Here is a 27702-nt window from a genome sequence, read left to right as displayed (position 1 = left end):
AAAATTTCAAACATCAATGGCATTTTATTTAGGAAGTTTCTATGTATCACACAGGTATTAACTTCCTTTCTCTCATCAACCCCCTAAAAAATACAGAAAGATTAAAAAAAAAAGCCCTTAACATATAAAATCTCAGTTTCTCTATAGTCTTAGGTTTAAAAAAAATAAAAATAAAAAAAGGTAGTGGCACTTCTCCTTTATGAGAAGAATTCAGTCTTTTCTTAGGCTCACTACAGATTTCTACTCCTTCCTGGGCAAAAAATGGTCAGCGCTTCTGCTTCCTTTTAGTAAATTCATTTCTTGGTTATTACACATTAGCATTCCCCACTTGACACCTTCTTAGACACTTGATTGTTGGATGCATTTCTCATTTGGCAAACATCCAATGTGGCTTTGCGTGGGATGTCTAAGTGTCAGGAACAGCAGTGCTGATATTCTGCTTTTGAGGGGAAATATATATAGCGATGCAGACATTCCCAGGAAGAACAAATGTAGGAGACTGAAAAGGGTGCGCAGAGTGCAGAGGGCTGACAGGCACTGCTTGGTTTGAATTCTGTGGCCATCAGCCACCGAAGACTGCAGTGTAGGCCAGAATATAAATCTTCTCAGAAAGAAGTTGGGTTGGACACTGAAATGGCACAGCTGGCTTCATTTTGTTCCAAGGGTATCGAGCAGATGCACACAAAACGCAGTATGGGTCGTCTGCAGTGAGCAGTAGCCTGTGTGCGATCATGTATGGGCAGTTCTGCAAATGCTCTGTCAACCTAGGCTCAGGGAGGAGCGACAAGAAGCATCCTATTAAAATACACTTCCACCTCTAACTCACCCAAGATCCCAGGCCTCCTTGGCTCCATGATTCACAAGGCCAAAATGAAGCTGAGAGATGTGTCATTTAGGTCACCTGGAAACCGGTCCACCGGGCCATTTCCGAAGACCTGGAGAGCAGCACGACTACCCAGAAGGGTATGCCTTGATGATCTTCACATCATCCACAGGGCGGTCCTGGGAGTTTGTTTCCACCATTCCTACTCGATTCACCATTCCTATACCCTGGCACACGCGGCCAAAAATGGTGTGTTTGCCATCAAGCCACTGCGTGGGAGCTAGGGTCACAAAGAACTGGCTGCCGTTGGTGTCTGGCCCTGCATTGGCCATTGCAAGAATTCCAGCCCCTGGTGGGAAAAGGGAGAGAGGAAAGAGTATGAATAACCCCCACGGCTCCAACCTGGAGCTACTACACCATCGCAGGGATGAAAAGAAGCCAGACTTTGCTCTGGCTTCTCTCATCAGCCCCCTTTCCCTGGGGCAGGCTCTCTGCCCTTGCACAGAGGCCATCAACTGCACCACCCCAGCCTCTTCTCCTGCTCCTCAGCCTCTGTCCATGATGATCCTCACTAACCACTTGGCTATGTTGCCATTCCCCTAAAAATCCAGCAAGGTCTCCTGCTTCTCTGAGGAAGCTTTTGTGTTTCTATGTGTATAAGAGCAACATTCAGCAAGCAGAGTCTAGAACACTCAGGATCGCTCAGGATGCTGAGAGGCGCCACTCTCTCTAATCCTCCAGGGCTCTCCCTGGCGCCGCGGCTGGGCAGCTACGTGGCACCATGCCACCATGTCAGACTTTCACCTTGAATCGCAGCCAAAAGAACAAACCTTTAAAATCCACCCTCCCTTCTCACCCAGTCCAGCCAGATTACATACTTACCTGTGAATTTCAAGTCTGGATGAAGTTCATCTTCAAACTGCTTGCCATAGATAGATGCACCACCTCGGCCTGCCACATTGGAAGACGAAAAGCCAGTCAGCCAGTCTCACATCTCGCCCTCACAGCAAGAACTATGCCCGGGGTCAAAGGATTTTTTGCAGTAGAGGAAAGGAAAAGAGCCCCTGCTAGTGTGCTGCAGCCACAGAGCCCAGCAGCAGAACCAAGCACTACACAGCACGTTCCAATCACTGGTTTCATTCAGGTAAGACATTTCTTTTCAAAATAACACCAAGAGTGTTTTTCTCGCTTATTAAAGTTATACATGTTTGCTGTCAAAAATGTAGAAAACACAGAACACTATCAAAAGAACATTGAAGTGCCCTGTAATCTAACCATCTACAGATAACCACCATTCACAGTTTGATGTATTAAGACATTTGTTAATTTCTTAACATTTTGATGAGTATTTCAGACAGGAGTGCTGCAAGCCCTAACCCTGTTGCTAATCAATCAGCACTCTCCTGCTGAGCTCAGATTTGCCCCTGAATCCCTATGGACCCAGAACCTCCAGCAGCCATTTGTAATGGATCAGAGAGGGCACAAGAATTGAAAGCTATTTTCCTTAATCTAGATGAAAGAAAGTAAGTCACTGAACTCAAAGACATAGAGCTTAAGGAGAAACAGGAACGGCGGGCGGTAAGTGGCAATGTGGCAGGAAGGAGAGGCAGTGTGTTGGAAGGAGACTATGAAGAAACATGGGTTGAGAATGATTTGCTAGTGACCTCACCACCACAGGGTAGTTATACTATGTCTACAGAGCTTGGTGCTGTGCTGGACACCCAGGTTTTGTTGTTAGAACAAAATGATATGTTCAACCCTATGCCTTATGGAAGTACTTTGGTTTCTACGAATTGACCAGCCAAGACAGACTGTGAACACTGGGTTTACCAGCTTACTCTGCTTGCCTGGCAGCCAGAAAACAGCGGGACCCAGGGAGCTGCCCTCCTCTCAGTCGGCTGCTGAGGAAGCAGCATGAGAACGCGCCACACCCACCCTGCAGGCCCCTGGGCCAGATCCATGGCGTTCCCATGGTAAAAATCCTTTTCGGATGTTCCACCACAGGAGCCTGTCACAGCCCCCGGTTCTTTGCAAAGAGGAATGGGGGTGAATTCTAACAGAGGAAACCTCCCACCTGGCCCAGGCTACCTATGCTTCTGGACTAAACTATGTAAAAATTCATTCCAAAAATTCTAACCTGCCAGTGTACCTCCAAACAGCTATTATGCAGCCAATATGTTCTGACTACAGAGTCCAGGCTCCCGTCTGAGGTTTGGGGGGAGGGGTGGTTAGTGGAAATGCTAGGGGGTAGGGCTGTGGCAGCACACGGTCCAGCCCACACCCAGGCCTGACAAGCGAGCTGGGGATAATGCTCAGGAGCGCACTGTCCACCCGCGACTGAGCCTTGAAAGTGTGACCCCTGCAAGCCGGGGGCTGCAAGAATGAAACATCTAGGCCACTGAAACCCATCACATAAATGGCACCACAAGCAAGAAGGGGATTTCAGGAGTCACAGAAGAAGCCTGGCTGCAAAGTCATCTGAAGGAGATCAAAGGGCATTGAGGCCCTTTTTTACTCTCTAGGCACAGTCTGACCAACTGCAACGAGTCTGGGCCTCTGCAGCACTTTTACCCATAATATGCTATTTTCATAACCTAAATTGACTCAGTAGGGTTTGTAACAAAATGTCATCAAGACAAATAATTCAAATCAAAACATTCCTTTGGGCATGTGGAATGGGGGAGCCCTGGTGGGGAGCAGAGTGATGAAAGCGCTCACTGGTGCAGAGCAGGTTGCACAGATGTCAAGGATCACTCACAAAGCCGACTATGTTGCTGTCAAAAATGTGCTATGTGCCTGGCCTGGTATAGATACAGCAGAGACAGGCACAGACCTGCTTTCTAAACTCTCTACTCTCCAAGTCCTTTTATTCTTCTGTCTTCTCCTTTAAACATTTATTCAATACTAGAGGCCTGGTGCACGAAATTCATGTGTGTGTTGGGGGGGGGGAGTGGGAGGGTCCCTCAGCCTGGCCTGTGCCCTCTCACAGTCCAGGACTCCTCGGGGGATCTCTGCCTGTGGGCCTAAGCTGGCAGTCAGACATCTCTCTCGCAATCAGGGACCCCTTGCTCCTTACCCCCCGCCTGCTCCTTACCGCTCGGCTCACTGCTCCTTAGTGCTGTGGTGGAGGTGGGAGAGGCTCCAGCCAGCGCCGCTGCGCTCACCAGCCGTGAGCCAGCTTCTGGCTGAGTGGCGCCCCCCCTGTGGGAGCACACTGACCACCAGGGAGCAGCTCCTGTGTTGAGCATCTGCCCCCTGGTGGTCAGTGCGCATCATAGCGACCGGTTGTTCCGCCATTCAGTCGATTTGCATATTAGGGTTTTATTATATAGGATACTTAGTATTTCAGCCATACAAGAAAATGCAAATAATATGACAAACAACTTTACATCTTACCCTTAAGAAACAAAATGTGGTAAATCAGTTAGACCCCATGCATACACACCCTGCCTCCCTCCCCACCCCCACTCTCCCAGGGAACCACTATTCTGACCAGGAGTTTGTCATTTCCATGCATTTTCTTTTTTACTACATATATATGCATCCCTTAAAAAATGTGCTGTTCTGCATGTTTTTAGGTTTAGAGAAGTGTATTATAATGCATTCTTCTGCAATTAGCTTTTTTCTGTTCACCATTGTCACAGTCATGCACTTTGTTCCACGCAGCTCTCTGGAATATTCGTTGCACTGTATGATTACACCAATCTTATCTTTTCTCATGTTGATGGCTCTTTAGGGTCTTCCCAATGTTTTGCTATTATAAAACACACTGCAATAACCACTCTCTTATGGTCCACAAACAAATGCAGAAGCTCTCAGAGGCCACACCTCGCTGGGGATAGACATGCAGGGTTACAATCTGACTATTTCACCATTACTCCATGTGGGAACCATGCCAGGTCCCCGGATAGTCAAGGCCAATGGGAGCACAGAGGACTTGTTATCAATACACCAGAATGGCCAAAGGCCACTCTCGGCATGAGCCTAATTGGAAAGTCCAAGGACTCACAGCCTGGGAATCCTAATCAGGCCAAGATACCATGAGTGGGTGCAAGGACACATGGTACACTGTGCCCTTCAGTAGTCAATATGATTGATGTAACTACTGGCACAAAGCCTTGTCTAAATAGTATAAAAGTAGGTTACTGACCAGCTAGTCTGCTGGAAAATGGAGAGAGAGCAGCTAAGATGAAGTGTGAGAAGTCTGCTAGAGAGAGAGCAGCAGGACAGGGGAGACAGGAGAAGCTGCTGAGCTGGAGAGCTCAGGTACCGCTATGATGTGAGTCAGTGAGTCTAGAAGGCAGTGTGCGGCTGCTCAGATAATGACTGTGGGTACAGAGACTGATGCTGCTTCTGTGGGAAAGATATGTATTCACCAGCCAGTGTCCGGCTGCCTGCTTGTAGGGGCCTTGCTGTGCGGACTGTTCTTGTCTGATGGCTATGTGGCCACTGGCTTCTGCAATAAAAACTCATTCTTATACACCCACAACCTCTCATGGCTTCTCCGTCTGCCCTGCCACTGAGAACTGATCTGAGGAACTTGGACTAAGGTCCCAGCAGTAAGTAGAGTGGGCAGGGTTCGAGGAAGACCAGCCCTGGTGTAATCAGATAGGATAATTTATTTATTTAAAATATATTTTTATTGATTTCAGAGAGGAAGAAAGAGGGAGAGATAGAAACATCAATGATAAGAGAAAATCATTGATCGGCTGCCTCCTGCACGCCCCCTACTGAGGATCGAGCCCACAACCTGGGCATGTGCCCTTGACTGGAATCGAACCTGGGACCCTTCAGTCTGCAGGCTGACACTCTATCCCAGGGGTGGGCAAACTTTTTGACTCGAGGGCCACAATGGGTTCTTAAACTGGACCGGAGGGCCGGAACAAAAGCATGGATGGAGTGTTTGTGTGAACTAATATAAATTCAAAGTAAACATCATTACATAAAGGGTACAGTCTTTTTTTTTTATTTCAATAGTTTTATTCATTTCAAACATTTTAACAAGAAGAATGTAAACACTAATTATTATAATTTGAAACTTCAAAAAATGGAGGAATCATAGCACAATAACATACCTTATATTGAAGATGGCAAAGGCAAAATAAAATTGCCTAACAAAGGAAAGGTACAAAAGCCTTTCAAATTAAACTTAAATATAATAAAATAATTTAAAACTAAAACAAATAGAAAAGAACAAAATGTGTAAACAGTAAATTAAACATTTTCTTTAGTGCAACTTCCAAATTATGCCCGGGACGTAGATGTAGATGGCAATGTAGACTGGGTTGAAAGGTTTTTGGTCTTTTAAACATCAACTTCAGTGGGAACAGTGTTGTTGGTCTCCTTTTTAGCTAATGCTCTGATACTGTGCTCTCCAGGGGCGTGTCTCCCTACATCACCACGATAACGTGTCTACGCATTCCCAGGGTGATGTCGGGGGACGCGTCCGCGGGCATTACAAGGAGCCTCTGGAAGATTGAGAGGTTGTTCCTTCTACTGAATGGGCGAATATAAATCCGCCCACTCAGAAGAAGGAGCTGCGGCCGTGTTTCCCGACGTTGCCATGTTAACACTGCTTCTGGTGAAGGAGCGGAGGGGAGAGCAAGAGAACCCTCCGCTCTTTCGGCTCCGTGGGCCGGATAGAACAGCTGAACGGGCCGGATCTGGCCCGCGGGCCGTAGTTTGCCCACGGCTGCTCTATCCATTGAGCCAAACTGGCCAGGGCCAGATAGGAGAATGTAGAAGAATACATGGACTCACAGCCACTCAGAGCACCAGAGCTCGTGTAGGGCTCTGGCTTGTGCTCCGACACTCCATTTTCCAAATATCTTGTCAGAAGAGCCCAATGTGCACCCCCACCCACAGTGCTCTCCCTCATTTTCTCTTACTGCTCTAGGTTCTCTGGCAGCTTTCTAACATTTGTCAGTCTAACAGGCGTATGATCGCTTGTGGGGTTTTAACCTGCATTTCCCTGACAGAGGAAATGTGCATAATTTCAGTTTATTGGCCACTTAGCTTTCCTTCTCTGTGAACAGCCACTTTTCTAGTGAGTGGCTTGACATTTTAGAATTTATATGTATATTATATTATTAGAATTAGTATCTTGGATACGAATCCTTTTTCAGTTAATGCTTTGCAAATATCCTCTTCCAGTTGACTTTTTTTACTTTTTTATGCGGTCTTTTGATGCACATAAGTTTTTGCAGTTGAAATGCCTTAATCTTTTTCTTTATGACCTGTGCTTTTGCTCCTTAAAAAAAACATTTATCCTCAAGATTCCTGATGTCTTTTCTTCCTCCTCCTGCTCACTGACTGTGAAAACCCCTTCAGACGAACTGGAGTGGCATCGAAGACACAGAGAATGGCCTCTAACCTTGGTGCTTGCCACCTGTCCCCACTACTCCCATGCCACAGCTGATGAGACTAGAGGTTAACTAACACCCAGCCCCAAAGCAGCCACAGGTAGGCCAGTCAGTGACCCATAAGGGGGCCCACGTGACAGCTCTGTCTGGGGCACTGCACACTGGAAGGTGACTGGCTACGCCAATCAAAGCCTTTCTTCTGGGAAGGGAAGCTCTTAGACACTGCAAGCTGGCTGTCCTCTGAGCACCCCCATCGCCTTCACAGCCTGCCTCAACCTCAGAGACAAGGAAGGCGGGTATCACCCAGATGCCTTTGCAGCAAGGGGGGCCAGATGACCCAGTTCTGACCTCTAACATAAACAGAAGCCTGCTGAGTAGTAGACTCCTGGGAAAACGACAGCTTTCCTGATAAAAAGGGACAAACACACTCCTTAATCTTTCACCCATAGCTCTTTCCCCATCTTCCTTCTCTGAAAGCAGATGTTAGGAGTAGTAGCAACCGTCTTGCAAACATAAGACAAGTTTGAGATCAAAAGTCAAGACACTAAGAACGGTGGAGTGGAAACACATAGCAGGCCTGGGTCCTTCACACTCTGCTGGGCAGCTGAACCAATGGCTGCAACTACTTACTCCGCATTCCCTTACTGAGAAAAACAAAAGCTCTTTGTTTAAGCCATTAGGGCTGAGCTTTGTTACTTGTAGCCAATGGCATGCCAAGTTGATACAACCACATTGTTAGTAACAGAAGGAAAGGGGAAATGACTATGCAGCTGGGCTGCTGTTAGGAAAACCCGGGAAATGCCAAACACCAGATCTAAAGTGGAAATCCGCACTGCAGCTCTCCCTGCAGCTCTCCCAGAAGCTTTGCAATTCTTAAGATGTTCTCTCTTCCTCACTTGCCTTTGGGGTCAAGAGATCCAGATTTCGGTTCCAATTCCACCATTTACTAGCTGGGTAACTAAGCAAAATACCCTCTCTAAGCCTCCGTTTCCTTGAATGCAAACAAGAATAGTACTTATGTCTCATATGATTGTTATGAGAATTAAATGAGATAATGCACAAAAGCCATGCAGTTATATAGACAGTAGTAGTATCTGCCGTGATGGGCTCCCTTTAACTGAGAGAACCTGAGCATTTTCTGTGAGAGGCAAAATGATGTCGTGATTCTGGGTTTATTCCAGTTCCTCTGTCCTCAAACCTCACCATTCCCTCACTGCTCCTTGCTCTTTGTAACTTTCCTTCTTATTTCACTGAGAAAAAGGCAAAAGAGACCTTTCACATGCTCACACACCAAATTCACTTCCCTTCCTACATCTTACCGTTTCTTCCTACAACTTTCTTCCTCTGTTATTAATACAGTATGAATAAATTGTTCATATAACTATCTCACCACCACAAACCATTTCCCTGCAATGAACTTTGCAGCTACAATTACCCCCTCTCCTGTATCAATTTTTCTTTCTAGTGGATCATTCCATCAGCATAAAAACACAATATGAATATTTCCCATATTAAAAAACAAACAAAACAAAAAAGTCCATCTCCTAGTATCTCATTGTTTTGCATATCACAGAAAACTCTCCTCAAAAAAGCTGTCGTCACTTGGTGTCTCCACTTCCTCTCCTGCCTCTTGAATGCTCTCCATTCAGACTTTTGACTTTACCACTCCAACGAAACTGCTTTTGTCAAGGTCATCAGTGACCGCCATGCCCTTGAACCCAATGGCCAACCCTCAGGCCTCACCTTGCTTGATCCATAAGCAGGATCTGACAGTTGATGTCACCCTTCTTGAAACCCCACCTTACTGGCAGCTCCTCATATTTTTCTGCTGGCGCTTTCTCCTCTTCCCGCTCTCCTTTCACAGGTGTTAGGCCTGCACTGATGTGTGAAGAACTCCCCTCCAAGACCTTACTCCCTCACCCCTTTATCTTTCACAGGTATTACCCCAATAAAGCTCTTCCATGCCTAACTCTATTTTGGCATCTGCTTCCCAGAGGATTAGGACCCATAGAACCACGATCACTCTTGTCCAAACTACAAGTTCTAGCTTTGACAACCAAAGCTTCCAATTGGTCGCCTTGCCTCTCCCTTTCCACACCAATTGATTCTCCACCTGAAGGCCAGAGGGAAGGCCTTTAAAACAAGTCACAGTGTGGCAGTCCTCTGCTCAAAATCCTTCGGTGACATTTCAACACTTAGGACAAAATCAAAGTCTTCAGCACAACTTACAAGACACTCCATGATCGGGGACTCAGCTAACCTTCAAAGTCACCTCCTGCCACTCTCTCCTCACTCACCTGCTCCAGGTACTGTCCTCTGTGCTGTTTCTTGCCAAGCACACCCTGGTCTAAGGCCTCTGACTGCTGTTCCCTCTGAGTGTCCTGCCCCTGACAGTCTCAGGGCTCACTACTTCCCTGTATTTAGAACTCTGCTCAAATGCATTTATCCGACTGAGAGGTCTTCCCTAATCACACTCTCCACAACAGCACCTCCCTCACTCTCTATCCCAGTGGTTCTCAACCAGGGATGACTTTGCCCCCTAGGGAACTGGGCAATATATGGGGACATTTTTAGTTGTGGCACTGAGGGGTTCTACTGGCATCTAGCAGGTAGAGGTCAGGGACTCAGCTAAACATCCTACAATGCACAGGAGAGCCCCCACCCCCACAACAAAAAATTATCTAGCCCAAAATGTCAGTAGTGCCAAGGTTGTGAATACCTGCTCTACCCTTTTATACATTATTTCTTCCAGAGGATCGAAAAAATGGTGGGGGAATAGACAGATGTGTCCCGAGCCTTGTCCTGGAGCAGAAAGAAAGAACAGCTGAGGGTCACACGGGGCGTGTTTGTTGGTGAGTTGAGGGACAGGTATACTCCAGGAGACGGTGGGGGACTGCTGGACGGGGCTCTCTTGACCGGGCAGCCCCCACTGCTGCTGGGTTCCCTCCCGGAGCGACCGGCTCAGACGCGGAGACTGCGCCATCTTGAAGGGGAAAATGGATGTTATCGGAAGCCTGAAAATCTACAACTGCGGCACCCAATGAACAGCTGCGAACCCCAGAGCACCGGTCCCCAGTTGGTGCGAACATGCGGATTCAGAGGAGCTCTACACTCCACCACGGAAAGGTCAAATTTTGCCTGGGATGAGGTGAGGTCTCTGGTCCCAGCAGGAGAGAGAAGTGCACGCACTGAGGGAGCTGGAGGACCAGGGGAAGTCTGCGCCTAGAAAAATCTGTGGCTGTTGGGGCTGGCGTGATCCGTGAATGTGGAAGGGGGTCCTCAGAGCTGCTAACAGAAGGGAACTGTAAAAAGCAACCCATTTTGATCTGACACAAAAGGACAGCCTAAAAATTTTAAAAGTGTGCCAGGTGCTTAGACCCAAGGGGAAAAAAAGACTGCACAGACTTGTGCGCAGCCCTGGAGTTCGCACACTTATACTGGCTCTCTTTTTTTTTTTCTTTTTTCTTTTTCCTCTTTAAATCCTTGCTTCTGATTACTAAGCCCAATATATAGGATCACCCAATTGGGGACACCCTAAGAGACTGCAAGGGAAAGTTGTTTTTCTGGAACCTGGGGATCAGAGTGGGGAATAACCATCAGAGAACCAGCTCTGGGGCAGCCCACTCCCACAAACTGGTATTGAGTGCCACAGGGAAAGCAGGATCTAAGCACTGGCTAAAGAGGACCTATAGACCCAAAGGTCAATCCAGAAACACTGCCACCCAGGGGTTGAATCACAAATTGACTTTTGTATAAACACAAATAAAGGAATACAAGAAATTATGACACACTGCCTGCTTAAAAATCAGGACTGGCTTACAACACTGAGGAGCAGTGGAACGCAGGGAACTGCAATACTGTCCTGACTAGGAAACAGACATGCCAAACAGAACAGTAGAGGAAGTGAATGACCTTCACTACTGCACATTTTATTTTTATTTATTTTATTTTTTTCATCTTTTACTTAAGAAACCAATTTTTTTCTTTTTTCCTCGCTTGATTTTACCTTTTTAATTATTACATTTTTATTTTCAATCAGTATCATTACTACTACTACTATCTTACCTTTTTTTAAAAAAAGTGTCACTTTATTTTCCTTTGGGATTAGTATTCTACATTCTATTTTCATCTTTCCTTTAGCATCATTTTACTCTATCTCAACTCTACCTTTATGCCATCACTCTCTTCCTAACTTTTCTCCTTTTGTTGTCGTGTTTCTCTTACCCTTTTCCTGCTTTAGATTTTCCCTATTCTTTCTTTTTACCCGTTAAAATTTCACCCTACTTATATATCTAATTTCCAATCCCCTGCTCCAAGTCCATACACACCTCTCTCTTCTCTGTCTTCATTATCCAAAAAATTGTTTTTCTCTTTGTCCTTTTGTTGTTGTTTGCTTGATTGTTGATTATATCGATTTTTTATGCTTGTTTGTGAGATTGTTTTGCTTATTCTTTTTTTTGTTTTGTTTTGTTTTTTGCTTCTGTTTTCCCTCGACTTGCTTGATATTAGTTGTTGTTTGTAGTTTGTATTCATCTCCAGGTACTTGTTGCTGGCATTTCTTGGGATTAGTGGCTGTTCTATTGGCGTTTTCTCCCCATATATATATAGTTTGTTCCCCTCTTCTTTCTTATTCTCTTTCTTTTCTCTCTTACTTTTTTTTTCCCTTTCCCAATTTCATTTTGCACTCCTTTCTTTTTTATTTTTTTTCCTCTTCTTTCTCTCCTATCCTCTAATTTGCCTTTCTCTGGTGGTCACCTTTATTGGAGGTTATTAATATCATGAATACATTTCTGTTCAGTGCCTTGTGCGTTGTACCTGTTTGTGTTGTATTTTGTGCCTTTAAATCAACACAGGAGAGAGAGAGAACGACATAACCAGACACACGGAGAAGAGAGACCATGTGGAGACAAAGTAACACCCCACATATGAAAGAAAAGCAGGCATCACCAGAAAAGGAAGTAAATGAAATGGAGGCAAGCAACTTGTCAGAGAAAGAATTAAGAGAAATGGTCATAAGGTGGCTGAAAAGAATGGAAGACAAATTCGACAATGTGTGTAAGAACCAAAAGGAAATGAAGAAGAACCAAGAAGAAATGAAAAATGACATCGCTGCTGTAAAGAACTCAATAGAAAGCATCAAGAGTAGACTGGAAGAAGCAGAGGACCACATCAGTGAGCTAGAAGACAAGGTAGGAAAAAATACCCAAGTAGAGCAGCTTCTAGGAAAAAAAATTAAAAAGCTGGAGGAGAGCCTAAGGGAACTTTGGGACAACATGAAACAAAACAACATCCGCATAATAAGGGTTCCAGAAGGAGAGGAAACTGAGCAAGGAATAGAAAATCTGAAGAAATATACGTTATTTCTTCCATATCATCTGTTATGACCTGACAGTATATTATGTACTTATCTGCTCATTGTCTGTCTCTCACACCACAGTGAGAACTCCACACGGCTTTCTTATTCACTATTGTGTCCCCAGCTCTTAGAATGAAGCCTGGACCACAGTCAGAGTCTAACAAACATTTGTTAAATGAATTAGCAACCAAAATAAATAACTAAACTTTTTTTGCGCTCCTATTTGTATCAAGCCTGTGCAAACCATTTTATGAAGATCAGCTCATTTACTACTCACAACAACCTCATGAGGTGCATATGACCACACTCCCCATTCATAGATAAGAAGGCTCAGCAAGGTCACATAACTAGTCTACATTTAATCCCATGGCTGGATTACATTGGATTACATTTCCTCACATTGTTTTTTCATTCCAGACTTTAGAGTTCCAAATGGTCCCTGAATGGTGCTAGGTCAAATCTGAACTCCCATCTTACCCCCCATGCTATCTCCTGCTCTGCCCCACAATGCTCCTTTACTGTCCCCTAAGCATGCAGCCCAGGCGCCTTAGATAGCACATCGTATGCATTTGTTCCAGGTGTGGAGAGATGGCTGGGTTGTGTTGCAGAGCCAGTCCAACAGGTGAGACGTGACACCTGGGGTGATTGGCTCTCCTTCACACCCTACACGCTTCTGTTATTTGTGTGTCTATTCTGTACTCATTCTTCTTCCAAAATCCAAAATATCCTTCCCTGTCCTCCCAAGAGTTAAAATTCTACATTTCTTCAAGGACCACCTCAAAATATGCTCCCTACCCATTCTAATCCCACTCCACTGTACTTTTTCTCTTATTATTAATTATTCTAACCTATGTTATATAATAATCCACAGCACACCAACATACATTTGCATATCCTATATAATAAAAGCCTAATATGCTAAGTGTCCAGTCGTCCGTTCAACCAATCAAAGTGTAATACACTAATGATATGCTAAGACCACTCAACCGCTCACTATGACGTGCACTGACCACCAGGGGGCAGACAGTCAACCAGTCAACCAGTCTCTATGATGTGCACTGACCACCAGGGGGCAGAAGCTCCTACCAGTAGGTTAGCTTGCTGCTGGGGTCTGGTCGATCGGGACTGAGCAAGATGGGCCAGGCACGCCCTGGAGCCCTCCTGCGTCCCTCCCAGGCCCCAATAGTGCACCAGTGGGGTCCCTCAGCCTGGCCTGCGCCCTCTCGCAATCCAGAACCCCTTGGGGGATGTCGGAGAGCCGGTTTTGGCCTGACAGTGGAACGACCAGTCACTATGATGCGCACTGACCACCAGGGGGCAAACACTCAATGCAGGAGGTGCCCCCTGGTGGTCAGTGCACTCCCACAGGGGGAGCACTGCTCAGCCAGAATCCAGGTTCACGACTGGCGAGCGCAGCGGTGGTGGCAGGAGCCTCTCTAGCCTAAGCCGGCCATCCCCCGAGGGCTCCTGGACTGTGAGAGGGCACAGGCCAGGCTGAGGGACCCCCCCCCCCCGAAGTGCACAAATTTCATGCACCCAGCCTCTAGTTGACTATATTGTTACTTTCTAGATATTTCTCATAATGAATATCTTGTCTTCCTGGACAAAGAGCTCTGCAATGAAAAGAACTATGCCTTGACTTCTCTCCTGGCCAGGTGGCTAAGTTGGTTGGAGTGTCATTCGTACACCAAAAGGTGGTGGGCTTGATTCTGCTCAGGGCACATATGATCAATGTTTCTCTCTCTCCCCCTTCTTCGTTCTCTAAAATCAATAAAAACATATCCTCATGTGAGAATTTAAAAAAGGGGGGGGGGGGATATGCCTTGGCTTCTAATGCTTGTGTACCCCTCACAGGCCTTAGAATAGCACAAGATACCCAGCAGCCTCTTAGCAAATATTCCTCAAATGAATAAAATTAATAACAAGTTTGCTGTCAACATGTTACACTTCAAGTGTTCCTGGAGCAAGAGGAGAGATGAACTCAGAGTGAGGGCGACGCACAACATAATCAGCACATAATTAATCACTGCAATCACAGCAGCCAGTGAACCCTGTGAGGCTAAGCACAGAGCAGTAGAAGCAAAAGGAAGCGCTGGATAGGGTGCCACATCTTACAGGGAGGAGAGGAACAGCAGTTAGTAGAAACAGGTAAAAGACATTCAGAGCCCTGGACAGTGTGGCTCAGTTGGTTGAGCATCATCCCATGCACCGAAAGGTTGCCGGTTCAAGGTCATTGGTTCATTTTCTGATCAGGGCACATGCCCGGATTGCGGGCTCCATCCCTGGGCAGGGTGGGAAGCAGCCAGTTGATGTTTCTCACAACGATGTTTCTATCTCTCTCTCTTCCACTCCCTTCCTTTCTAAAATAAAATAAATAAAATAAAAAAAATAAAATAAAATAAAATAAAATAAAATAATAAAATAAAATGATAAAATAAACATATAAAAAAATAAGACATTCAAAGGCCTAAGTAAAGAGCTAGCATAAAGTTATTACAATAAAGGAAATTTAAAGGAAGAAAAATGGTTTAAAATGAAGCAGGAAGTCAAATGGTATTTCAATTGAGAAAACATCTGGAAAAGGTGTATCAGAAAGACGCTGGTAAGAATATGTTCATCAGAGTGAGGGACAGTAGGGGATGGAAGAGGTATTTCAACTTGCTGCAGAGTCCACGATGCCAATGCCGCGCTCCTGAGAGGTTTAGTAAAAACCTGTTACCTAATCAGCTAGCAGTTCAAACTAGTGACCGAGCTCTTGTTTGTCCTCAACCAGAGACCTGCCAGCAGGCTGAGCTCAATCATTCGTTATACTTGAGGTTGGATACAATTATTTGGAAATCTTTTGAGCAGTTTAATTTCATTAAAGTTACAACATGGAAATGTGACATTATGAAGGACTGAGAACTACAGAAATATATGGAAGCTCTGGCATGAGTAACACACATCTGAGTCACTTCCAATTCTTTTACCCTAATCATTGACTCTCTCAGTTCACTGCTGACATGAATTAAAATTTTATTTCTTAATGCCCTGGCTGGTGTTGCTTAGTGATTAGAGTGTTGGCCTGCACACAGATGGGTTGAGGGTTCAATTCCTGGTCAAGGACACATACCTGGGTTGCAGGTTCAATTCCTAGCCCCGATTGGTGTGTCTCTCTCACATCCATGTTTCTCTCTCCCTCTTTCCCCTCCACTCTCTCTAAAATCAATGGAAAATTTTCCTTGGGCAAGGATTATCTAAAATATTTTTTTAATCTCATAGTAACAATGAAAGAGAGGAAGATGACAGGAAAGAAGTGCATCAAAGTGTTGGCAGGACACTTTTAAATAAAGAATGTGGACTCTTTCCCCCCCAATACCTGATGAAGCAAACACACACACACAAAAAAAAAAAAAAAATCAAAAAGGCAAAAATTTCAACCAAATAAGAAAAAAGAAACCAACTTACTCCAAAAATTTTGAAGCGTTAGCCAAGGAAAAAAACAGACTTGTCTGCTTGCACTCCCTCATCAAGAAAGGAGGAGTGCCACCCAGAGAACCCTCCAATTTTGAGAAGCCATCAGAAGAAGTGGGTGAGCAGCCCTGAAAAGGCTAAGCAACGGGCTGCCGCACACACAAGTGCTCAGGAGTAGCAGGGAGGGCTACCAGCACTGGCTACCTTGGAGGGTAGGGGGACCCTGAGTTCCTGGGCCACCTCAGGAACTCAGTCTATGAGAAAACATAATCCAATTAGGGCTTCTCCATGGCTGTCTCAGGCTACTGATGCGTCAATAAAAATAAGAATCCAATAAAACGAGTTCAAAGACAAGATAATATATTAATAGAAAAGGTTGCAGAACTAAGGAAATAGATTTAGAACGAAATGACACCAATACAGCACTAATAAATAAATCAGAGCAGGAAAGAACAAAATAGACATGACTAAAAATTGAATAAGGGACAGAATAAAGGTGTGAGATTATTTCAGTGGATGCAAGAAAATATGGAAAAACATCATCTCAGACTCTCAAAAGAAATGTGATATAGAAGGCAAAGGTGATGAAACAAAGAATTAGTTTCCTGAAATAGAAAATCCAATAAGTATAACAGAAAAAATTCATAAACATAATTCAAAAAAATTTCCCTGAATTGAAGGAAGAAGTAAATATGATCTCAGTATTCTTCAAAGCCATGTTCAAAATCAGGTGATGGAACAGAATGTCTATTTCCCTCAGAAAAAGATCTGAGGGAATGAATGTAGCCCAAGAAGAGCACACCCAGTCAGTCTTTTTCAAGTATAAGGGCAACAGGCAGGAATTCTCAACCATGACCTAGTTAAAAATATAACAGTCTCCGGCCCTTGCAATAAAAACTGCTCGACGAGAAATTCTACCTGCTAGCACTTGTGAATAGAAGAGCCTAGTGGTGAGCCCCGAACCCTCTGAAATGCAGAACCCAAGAGGGTGTAGAATAGAAAATGCTATCAACTCTGACAAGGAAAAATAAAACAACAAACTGGGAGTGAGAAAGGGAGGATAGGTCTGAGATCATTGAAAATATACTGTATAAGTTGGTCTCTGTTCCCAATTCTTGGCACAGGGCTCCTAAAACCCTTCAAAAGTGGTAAGAGCACTAGGAGCATCTTTAGTTCTAATAATGTGACTCTGGGTGGGCTCCTGATGGGGTCACCAGAAAGACCAAGCCATGATTAGAAGCTTGGAATTTTCAGCCCCCTGCCCCCACCCCCAGGAACCATCACCACCACCACTTCTCCGGAGAGGGGATAGAGACTGGAAATGGAGTTCATTGGTCATGCCTGCATGAGGAAACCTCCATAAAATCCTAAGTACAGGGTTCGAAGAGCTTCCAGGTGAGCGAACATATCTACACCAGGAAGGTGGCACACTCCACCTCCACAGGGACAGAAGCTCTGGCACTCGGGACCTCCCAGACCTCGCCCTATGCATCTCTTCATCTGGCTGTTCATCTGTATCCTTTACCATTATCCTTCAACAATGGGTAAGCATAAGTGTTTCCCCGAGTTCTATAAGCCATTCTGGCAAAGTAATCAAACTGCAGGAGGGTGTCATTGGAATCTCCCATCTATAGCCAGTTGGTCTGAAGTAGATACTTGTACCTGGGCTTGTGGTCTGAAGTGTGTGTGTGGGGGGGTGAGGGTGGGGTTGGGGAGAGAGACAGTCTTGTGGGACTGAGCCCTTAACCTGTGGGATATGACATGGTCTCCAGGTAGATAGTGTCAGAGTTAAGTTAAATGATAGGACACCTAGCTGGTGTCACAGAGAACGACTTGTCGTGAGGAAAATTACCATATATTTGGTGACACAAGTGAAGGGTTCTGTGTAAATACGTAAAAGCAAAGGAGAAACAGGAGGGAAGGATTGGGTTTTTCCCAACACAGGAGGTATGCATATGCAAAACTGAGCTTTTACTAAACAACAGGGGTGAGTAGAAATTTAAGTACTAATTGCTTCATCTCTCATAGCAGGATTTCAATTTTTCTGTTAAATGTATACAAAATTAAATACAATACCTTTTGTGTAAAAAACAATAGCATGCAGGACATAGCCTATTCTCTAAATTATTCCCATTTAGCTAGTTATTCATCCATTCATCCTTTTAACTAGGTATCTGAAAAGAAAGATGTCTAGAATGGCCACCAAAAGTGAACACTGATGATTTCTGAGAGGTGAGATGTTGGGGAAACAGTTAATGGTTAGGAATCTTTAGGAGGTATACTTCAGAGTGATTTTTGTTCTTTTTTTTCTACTTTCCTATATATTCTATGTTTTTAAAAATATATTTTTATAGAGAGAGGAAGAGAGAGAGATAGAGAGATAGAAATATCAATGAGAGAAACATCGATTGACTGCCTCCTGCACGCCCCCTACCAGAGATCAAGCTCACTACCCAGGCATGTGCCCTGACTGGGAATCAAACCATGGCCTCCTGGTTCATGGGTTGACATTCAACCACTGAGCCACACCAGCCAGGCTATTCTACATATATATGTTTTATATGTATATATGTGTGTATATTATATATATATATATATATATATATATATATATATATATATATATGTGTGTATTTTTTTATATCAAACTGCAACCTCCTAGATCAGTGGTCAGCAAACTGCAGCTCGCGAGCCACATGCTCTGTTGACTAACGAGTTTGCCGACCACTGTCCTAGATCATAGGTTGGCGCTAATAAATCCCATTTAAATGATGGTAACTCTCAAATTCATACCTCAATCCCAGAACTTTCCATGAAATCCCACACTCATATCCTATTACTTATTCAACACCTCTCTTAATGTGCCAAAACCAAAACCAAATTCTTAATCTTCCCCCTCCAAACACGCTTCTCTCTTAGCCTTCCCCACTTTACTAAATTCTAGTAAAAAACTTTGAAGTCATCCTTCATCTCTTTCTCTCACACACCCACCCACCCCCTAATCTAGTGGTCGGCAAACTGCGGCTCGCGAGCCACATGTGGTTCACGACCCGCAGTTTGCCAACCACTGTCCTAATCCAACCTCAGTAAATATCATTGGCTCTATTTCCATCAAAACATAACCTCAATCCAGTCACTTCTCACCACCTTCTCCACTACTGGCCTTGTCCAACCACATACTTCTAGACTGGATGACTACAGCAGCCCTCTAACAGGTTCCCGGCTCTCACTCTTGCCCCTTTATCTGTTCTCCAAACAGCAGCCAGAGTGAGTGTTTTAAAGCATACATCAGATCATGTCATTCCTTTGCTCAAAGCTTTCTAATGGCTCCCATCTTATCTATAATAATAAAAGCATAATATGCTAATTAGACTGGACAGCCGAACAACTGGGGCTGTGAGAACCGAGGCAAGCCACCACGGCTGTGAGGGCCGAGCCCCTTCCTAGAATTTCATGCATCGGGCCTCTAGTCCTATATAATAAAAGGCTAATACGCAAATTGACCGAATGGTGAAACCTGGTTGCTATGACGCGCACTGACCACCAGAGGGCAGATGCTCAATGCAGGAGCTGCCCCCTGGTGGTCAGTGCACTTTCACAGGGGGAGCACCGCTCAGCCAGAAGCTGGGCTCACGGCTGGTGAGCCGAGCAGTGGTGGCAGGAGCCTCTCCAGCCTCTGTGCAGTGCTAAGGACGCCCAACTACCAGTCAGTCAGACATCCCCCGAGGGCTCCCAGACTGTGAGAGGGTGCAGGCTGGGCTGAGGGACACCCCCCACCACCTCAAGTGCATGAATTTCGTACCTCAGGCCTCTAGTTCAGAATAAAATCCCATCTCTACCATGCCCTACAAAATCCTACATGATCTCCTACATGGACTCCTGCCTCAGGGCATCTGGGCCTACTCTTTCCTCCAGTCATAAAGTTCATTCCCTCACTTCATTCAGTTCTCTGATCCATTAATAGCATCTACTCAGAGAGGACTTCCCTGGCCTTGCTATTAAAATCACATTCCCACATTCTTTTCCTGCTTTATTGAGAGCAAGTTTTTTTCTTTGTTCATGGCTACGCAAGAGCTTAGAAAAGTATCTGGCACAAAGCAGGTGGTCAATATTTATTAAATGAACAAATTAATCAAACAACCCAGTATTCTATTTTTCTCACAACACTGAAAATGTCTTCCTTTACTTCTGATAGAAGATTACACTATACATTACTATAATATTATTTGCTCTTAGTAAGCAATACATGGAAGTTATGAGAAACTCTATAAAGCCCAAGAGTCCAGATTAGTTTCTGGTCAATTCCCCATGTGTGTGTTTGGGGGAGGGTGTGTGCTAGGGAGGAAAGCAATAGTCACCCGAATCATTAACCAGTCCCTGGCACGTGGAAGAGAGCCCTGGCTGCCTTGCATCAGTTACAACAGAATAAAAACTTCAGAAACTAATGCTGGCTTAACTGTACCTGTCCCTGTTGGGTCACCTCCCTGGACCATGAAGTCTTTGATGATTCTGTGGAATTTGGTGCCATTGTAGTAACCTCGACGAGCCAACTCAGCAAAGTTCTTGCAGGTCTTTGGAGCATGCTTCCAGTACAGCTCCAGCACGATGGTCCCCATGCTGCAGACAGAAGAGGGCGGGAGAGCGCCAGTCAACAACGAGGTCACAGCAGATAGAAATGACATGGACTGCTCCAGCACTCTTCATTTTCAAACTTGTATGTGAGTCATGAAATTGTGATAAACACCAGACTCCATGCTCACCAAGGAAAACAACGCAAGGCAAATAACATGAACACAACCATGGACAACTAAAATGTTAACACCTTATATATTAAAAATTACTGATTACCAGAAATTAATATAACCAACCCCCAAATTAGAAAAAAAAATCTTACACTTAATTTATAATTTTTTTAAAGGAAGACATTAAAGTATCAGGAATTCATATTTATTTATACATGTATAAGTTTCTGGGTGGGGTGGAAACTGGGTAAATAGGAGACAGGAAGGTTTTCAATGAATATCTTTTAAACCTTATATTTTTGAACCATGTAAATATAGTACCTATTCATAAATATTTTAATGGGACAAAAGGTATAGTTTGTGTGTATTTAGGAGGGCCTGCAACAAAGGCAAAACCTGATTACTTCAAACCTTTATACCTACCCAATGTGATGAGCACTCCCCCGCTGAAGGACTGCCAAGGAAAAGGAAGAAGGAAAAGATGGAGGCCAGGTACCTTCCACCCTCCACCTCTCACCTAGACTTTAAATTCCAGGAATGTGAGAACGGGGTCAATGCTGTATAGACTGAATACCCAGTCCCAAGCACACTGCAAGTAAACGCTGTATACTGTAGATAGGTTCTTGGAAACTGACTTTTAGGGAAAGAGTGTATAATGAAATCAATTTTACCAGAGGCTAGCTGATACAAATAAGAGGTAAGTCCCTGTGGCATACTTCTTTCTAATCATAAGAACATCACCAAATTTCTAAAAAAAGACCCAAACACTTCTAACACTTTACATTGAAGTAAATGTGAGCTATACATTCACATAAGAAAGATTAATAAAAGCAAGTTATGAGAAAAACCAAGATGGCGGCATAGGTAAGCACCTAAACTGCTGCCTCGCACAACCATTTCAAAACTACAACTAAAAGACAGAATGGACACCATCCAGAACCATAGGAAAGCTGGCTGAGTGGAAATTCTACAACTAGAAGGAAAGAGAAAAGCTCACGGAGAATCAGAGGAGCTGCAAAGGGCTGAGGTATGGAGACGCACGCGCAGAGAGGAAGGGCAGCTGAGTGCCTGGCTGGCTTTCTCTGGTGGGAGGGGGAAGGAAGCCCCCGACTGCACTGAACCCCAGTTCTGGGTGAAACCCTGTGGACCCAGGCTCATACAGGGGGAGTCTGGACTGTCAGGTAGAGAGAAAGGCACACGGAGACTCGGAGACTCCGGGAGCCACGGCGGGCAGGGGTCTGGAGGCGCGCGTGCGCGAGTACGCACAGAGAACACTGACTGCAGAGGCTGCCTCAGGCTTTCCCTAGCGGAAGGGAGTCGGAAGCTCCTGACTGCACTAAACCCCAGTTTCGACTGCACTGAACCCCAGTTCCGGGCAAGCCCCTGGGGACCCATGCTCTTACGGGGGGAATCTGGACTGTCAGGCGGAAACTCAGGGGAGCTGCAGAAGGCAGAGGTCTACGAGTGCACGCAAGGGCAGGGCTGACGGGAAGCCAAGACTGTCTGCTCTGCCCTGAGACTCCGCCCCATCCAAGCTGAGCACAGAGGCTTTTGCAATTTTGCAAGTCTAATCCTATAAGGCTGTCTCCAGCACCAAACTTCTCCCAGCGTAGACACAGCTGATCCTCACAGCCAACTGGCCTGGAGGTCAATTCCTCCCAGTGATACCAACAACAATCAAGACTTAACTACAACAAGGCTGTACACACAGTCTACAAAGGGGTGCACCAAGAGTGTCCACTTCAGGTAACTGGGGAGGCCGACCCACTGGGCCATATAGGAAACCTAGCACACAAAGCTACCCTACCAACTCAGGGAAGCAACAAAAATGCGGAGACAAAGAAACAGATCACAAATGAAAGAAATGAAGGAAAACAAACGACTGGATATAGAATTCAAAACCAGGGTTATAAGGTTTTTCAAGAATTTCCTAGAAAAGGCTGATAAATTTAGCAAGACCCTTGAGGATATGAAAAAGGACCAACTAGAAATTAAACATACACTGACTGAAATAAAAAATATTATACAGAGACCAAACAGCAGACTAGAGGAAAGCAAGAATCAAGTCAAATATTTGAAATACAAAGAAGCAAAAAAACACTCAACTGGAAAAGAAAAAAGAAAAAAGAATCCAAAAAGTTGAAGATAGTGTAAGAAGCCTCTGGGACAACTTCAAGCGTACCAACTTCCGAATTATGGGGGTGCCAGAAGAAGAGAGAGAGCAAGATACTGAAAACCTATTTGAAGAAATAATGACTGCCCTAACCGGTTTGGCTCAGTGGATAGAGCGTCGGCCTGCGGACTGAAGGGTCCCGGGTTCGATTCCGGTCAGGGGCATGTACCTTGGTTGCGGGCACATCCCCAGTGGGAGGTGTGCAGGAGGCAGCTGATTGATGTTTCTCTCTCATCGATGTTTCTAGCTCTCTATCCCTCTCCCTTCCTCTCTGTAAAAAATCAATAAAATATATTAAAAAAAAAAAAAAAAAAAGAAAGAAAGAAATAATGACTGAAAACCTCCCCCTCCTGGTGAAAGAAATAGACTTACAAGTCCAGGAAGCACACAGAACCCCAAACAAGAGGAATCCAAAGAGGACCACACCAAGACACATCATAATTAAAATGCCAAGAGCAAAAGACAAAGAGAGAATATTAAAAGCAGCAACAGAAAAACGGTTAGTTACCTACAAGGGAGCACCCATACGACTGTCAGCTGATTTCTCAACAGAAACTATGCAGGACAGACGGGAGTGGCAAGAAATTTTCAAAGTGATGAATAGCAAGAACCTACAACCAAGATTACTCTACCCAGCAAAGTTATCATTCAGAATGGAAGATCAGATAAAGAGCTTCACAGATAAGAAAAAGCTAAAGGAGTTCATCACCACCAAACCAGTATTATATGAAATGCTGAAAGGTATTCTTTAAGAAGAGGAAGAAGAAAAAAGTAAAGATAAAAATTATGAACAACAAATACATATCTATCAACAAGTGAACCTAAAAATCAAGTGAATTAAATATCTGAGGAACAGAATAAACTGGTGAATATAATAGAATCAGGGGCGCCAAAACCGGTTTGGCTCAGTGGATAAAGCGTCGACCTGCGGACTGAAAGGTCCCAGGTTCGATTCCGGTCAAGGGCACGTAACTTGGTTGCGGGCACATCCCCAGTAGGAGGTGTGCAAGAGGCAGCTGATCGATGTTTCTCTCTCATCGATGTTTCTAACTCTCTATCCCTCTTCCTTCCTCTCTGTAAAAAATCAATAAAATATATTAAAAAAAAAAAAGAATCAGGGGCATAGAAAGGGAGTGGACTGATAATTATCAGGGGGAAAGGGGTATGGGGGTGCAGGAAGAGACTGGACAAAAATCGTACACCTATGGATCAGGACAGTGGTGGGGAGGTAAGGGCAGAGGGTGGGGTGGGAACCGGTGGAGGGGAGCTACGGGGGGAAAAAGGAGAAACAATTGTAATAATCTGAGCAATAAAGATTTATTAAATTAAATAAAAATAAAAATAATAAAATATACAGCTATGTAAAAAAAAAAAAAAAGCAAGTTATAAAATAATTACTTTCCAACCTGCATATTCCAGTTCAGGGTCTAGGGTGGCTGGAGCCTTATCCCAGAAGCTCAGGGCACAAGGTGGGAACCAAATTGGACAGACACCTTCCATCCAGGACACACTTGTGCACACACACATACACTCATTCAGACTAGGACCACTGAGACATGCTAATTCACCGAATGTGCACATCTTTGGGATGTGAGTACGTGGAAAAAAGCCCACGCAGACATGGGGAGCACATGCAAACTCCAGAGACAGTGGCCTTGGACAGCAATCTTTTTCCCTCATCGTTATAACGGAAGGACATTGAAAGGAACCTTTATTCGAGGACCTGCTGTGTATGTGGTAAGTACCAGAACATAGCTTTCTGCTGGCAATTCATTCTTCACGTTGCTAATATTCAACACAGATTAACAATTACTCTGGGCAGGGCACGGATCTAGGTGCTTTCCCCTTCATGGAGCTTACATTCTGGTGGGTATTTTTTAAATACAGATAATAACTTTAGAATGGCAATCAGGAAGTACCTATACAATATTGAAATGTGCATGCTTCTTGACAGCAATATCAACTAAGTATCTAATCTATAGAAAAAAATTACTAAAGTGCTTAGGGATACAATTGTGCAAGGATGTTCATTCCAATATTTGTCATAACAAAAAACAAGCAATTTGGATGACCTTCAAAGAGGGAATGACTAAAATATGAGACATTCATACCATGGAAGACTGCATATATTAGTGAGTGAAAGAAAAGCAAATTACAGGAAAAGAAACATACACACAGTATGATCATATGATCTTATTTTTGTTAAAAAAAAATAGAACATAAAAGAGAGATGTTTATGTGAAAAGGTCTGGAAGATCATTCAACAAACTATTAAAAATGTTTTTAGCCTGGCCAGTGTAGCCCGATGGTTGAGCGTCAACTCATGAACCAAGAAGTCACCGGTTTGATTCCTGGTCAGGGCACATGCCCGGGTTTCGAGCCCAGTAGGGGGTGTGCAGAAGGCAGCAGATTGATGATGTTTCTCTCTGATTAATGTTTCTCTCTATCTTTTTCCCTTCTTCTCTCTAAAAATCAATAAAAGTATTTTTTAGCCCTAATCGGTTTGGCTCGGTGGATAGAGCGTTGGCTTGCGGACTGAAAGGTCCCAGGTTCGATTCCGGTCAAGGGCATGTACCTTGGTTGCGGGCACATCCCCAGTAGGGAGTGTGCAGGAGGCAGCTGATCGATGTTTCTCTCTCATCGATGTTTCTAACTCTCTATCCCTCTCCTTTCCTCTCTGTAAAAAAGCAATAAAATATATATTTTAAAAAAATTTTTTAAAGTGTTTTTACATTAAAGAGGTGGCTTTCACTGCTTTTTCTATACACTTCTACACTGCTTGGATTTAAACTTAGATTTGTTTTATAGTTTAAAAAATGTTAACAGGTGAGTTCAAAAATTACTTTCAAGTTGTTACCTGAAGTAGAATTTTGCCAGGTAAGAAGGTGGGGGAAATGGCCTGGGAGCAAAAGCAGCATCTGACAGAGCTGTGCTCTGGTGGAGAGCAGCATAGACAAGAAGAGAAGGAAAGCAGAGGGATGATGTCTGGACCCTGGCTACTGATGGGGGAATGGAAAGTGTAGCCAGAGGCAGGAAAAGGCCAAATGAAAAAAATCACCTTGAATGCCAGACCACAAAGTTTTACTATTACGGTGTTGTAGCAGTAAGAAGTCACGTCAGGTAATTTGTCCTGCTTTGGAACGATCGCTCTGGACTTTTTCCAAAGAGGCAATGGAATGAATGAGGCCAAGGAACCTAGCATGTGAGGCGGACATACCAGGCCCCAAATGAGGTTCTCGGCTTACTAGCTGTGTGGCTTTGGCCAAGCCATTTAATCTGTAAGCTTTGGCATTTCCCTGTTAAAACTGGAGGAGAGAAGGTGGAGTAATACCTACAGGGCTTGAGCTGCTAGGAGGATTAAACTAAATGTGATGCTCTATCTGCACCTGGATCAAGGCACTAGCTGGCTGGGGCTCGGTTGTATCACATCTGATGGTGGGGCAATTGTGCTTCTTCCTGTGTTTAACACTTGCTTATACCACTGTAGACTCATGGCGTTACAACTGTGCTGCTCATCCCCTTCACATTTATATATTAGTAGCTGTCTCCTTCACTATACTGTCACCCTTAAAGGCACGGCTGTGTGTTTTATCCACCTCTGTGTCCTCAGGTGCCAGATCCTACGTCCCTGGCCTGAATGAAGGGATGAATGAACGGAGGGGTGGGAGGAGGGTAATCAGGCGCCCTCACGGCCGCCGCTCCACGAGGACAGCGACGGTCCACACCTGCCCTCGCGGCCGCCGCTCCACGAGGGAGAGCCCACCGGGAAGGGAGCACCGCGGACAAGCCCGGCCTCCGAGTCGCCTCCGCCAGCCCCGCCCCGAGGCGACCCCCTCACCTGGTCTCCAAGTAGACGTTGGGCGGCTGCCAGGAGTCGGGGGGGATGGCCGCCATAGCGGAGCCGGCGGAATCTTTCCCCAGCAATTGCCACTTCCGGCGTCGATTCGCGGGGGACCCGCCGGTGCAGGGCACACTTCCGGTCCCCGCTGTTCAACCCTGTGATGCCAAGATTTGACGAGTTGAGAAAAGGAAGAGGAAGAACCCCACCTCCAAAGCCCGGAGGCTGGGGTGCGAGGCGAAAGCAGGCCTGCGGCCGCAGCCCGGAGGAAAGTGAGCGCTCCCGCGGAGGTGGCCTCGCGCCACTCTTCGGACGCTCTGATTGGTTCGTTTAGGCGTGGAAGGCGGGAACAATCAGCAAATATTCACTCCGATTGGAGTTATGTCCTAACTTTCAATTCCAAGAATTTCCTGGTCCCACAGTAAGGCAGGGACCGAAAGAAGAGGAAGAGAATGAAAGGGAATAGAGGTGAAAGATGCCAGAACTAGCTTTGATAAGGCTCTGTACAATTTACATAGCAAGTACACTTTATTATCCTATCTGCTATGAAGTAGGTACTGTTATTCTCATTTTTTCAGATGTGAAAACTGAGATTCAGCAGTTAGATGACTTTCTTATTTGTCCAAAGACATAGAGCAAATCCGAGCCTCCAAACTCCAAAGGCTGAGAGTCTGGAGAGAGAGGGAAGGGCCTGGAAGAAAATGTGAGATAAGGAAAGGGAGAGAGCCCAATGAAGATCAAAGAGATCAGGGCTAGAGCAAGGCCTAGGGTGGCCTGCTGGGATAGATAGTGCCCCAAAGTTGTTAGGAAGGTTTGCTCAGGGTCAAAGGTGGAGAAGCAAAGCAGAGGCACTTAGAGGAAGTTTGGATAGAGCACACGAAATAAATGGGGTAAATAAACATATGGTAAATGCTATGCACAGCACTTAATAATCATGGCTAAATGAATGCTTACT

General features: G+C 44.8%; 1 protein-coding gene across 1 annotated transcript; it reads right to left on the bottom strand.

Annotated features, from left to right (window-relative positions):
• Positions 1-27052, bottom strand: PPIL1 (peptidylprolyl isomerase like 1). Its single transcript, XM_080664117.1, has 4 exons — positions 26748-27052; positions 20457-20611; positions 1706-1774; positions 1-1172 (listed from the first exon to the last, which is right to left on the bottom strand). Exons 1-4 carry the CDS (start codon positions 26801-26803, stop codon positions 952-954), a joined length of 501 nt encoding a protein of 166 aa, XP_080520243.1. The 5' UTR covers positions 26804-27052; the 3' UTR covers positions 1-951.
• Positions 27053-27702: the final 650 nt, after the last annotated feature.

Source organism: Plecotus auritus, assembly GCF_963455305.1.
Source record: "Plecotus auritus genome assembly, chromosome: 4".
NCBI classification, from domain to species: domain Eukaryota; kingdom Metazoa; phylum Chordata; class Mammalia; order Chiroptera; family Vespertilionidae; genus Plecotus; species Plecotus auritus.
Note: the sequence above shows the minus strand (reverse complement) of the source record. Positions and strands in the feature narration are given on the sequence as shown.

Coding starts and splice junctions, on each gene's coding strand:
- PPIL1 (XM_080664117.1), bottom strand. CDS start 26,803: ATGGCGGCCATCCCCCCCGACTCCTGGCAGCCGCCCAACGTCTACTTG. Junction 20,612..26,747: donor AACGTCTACTTGGAGACCAG/GTGAGGGGGTCG, acceptor TTCTGTCTGCAG/CATGGGGACCATCGTGCTGG. Junction 1,173..1,705: donor TCCAGACTTGAAATTCACAG/GTAAGTATGTAA, acceptor TTTTCCCACCAG/GGGCTGGAATTCTTGCAATG.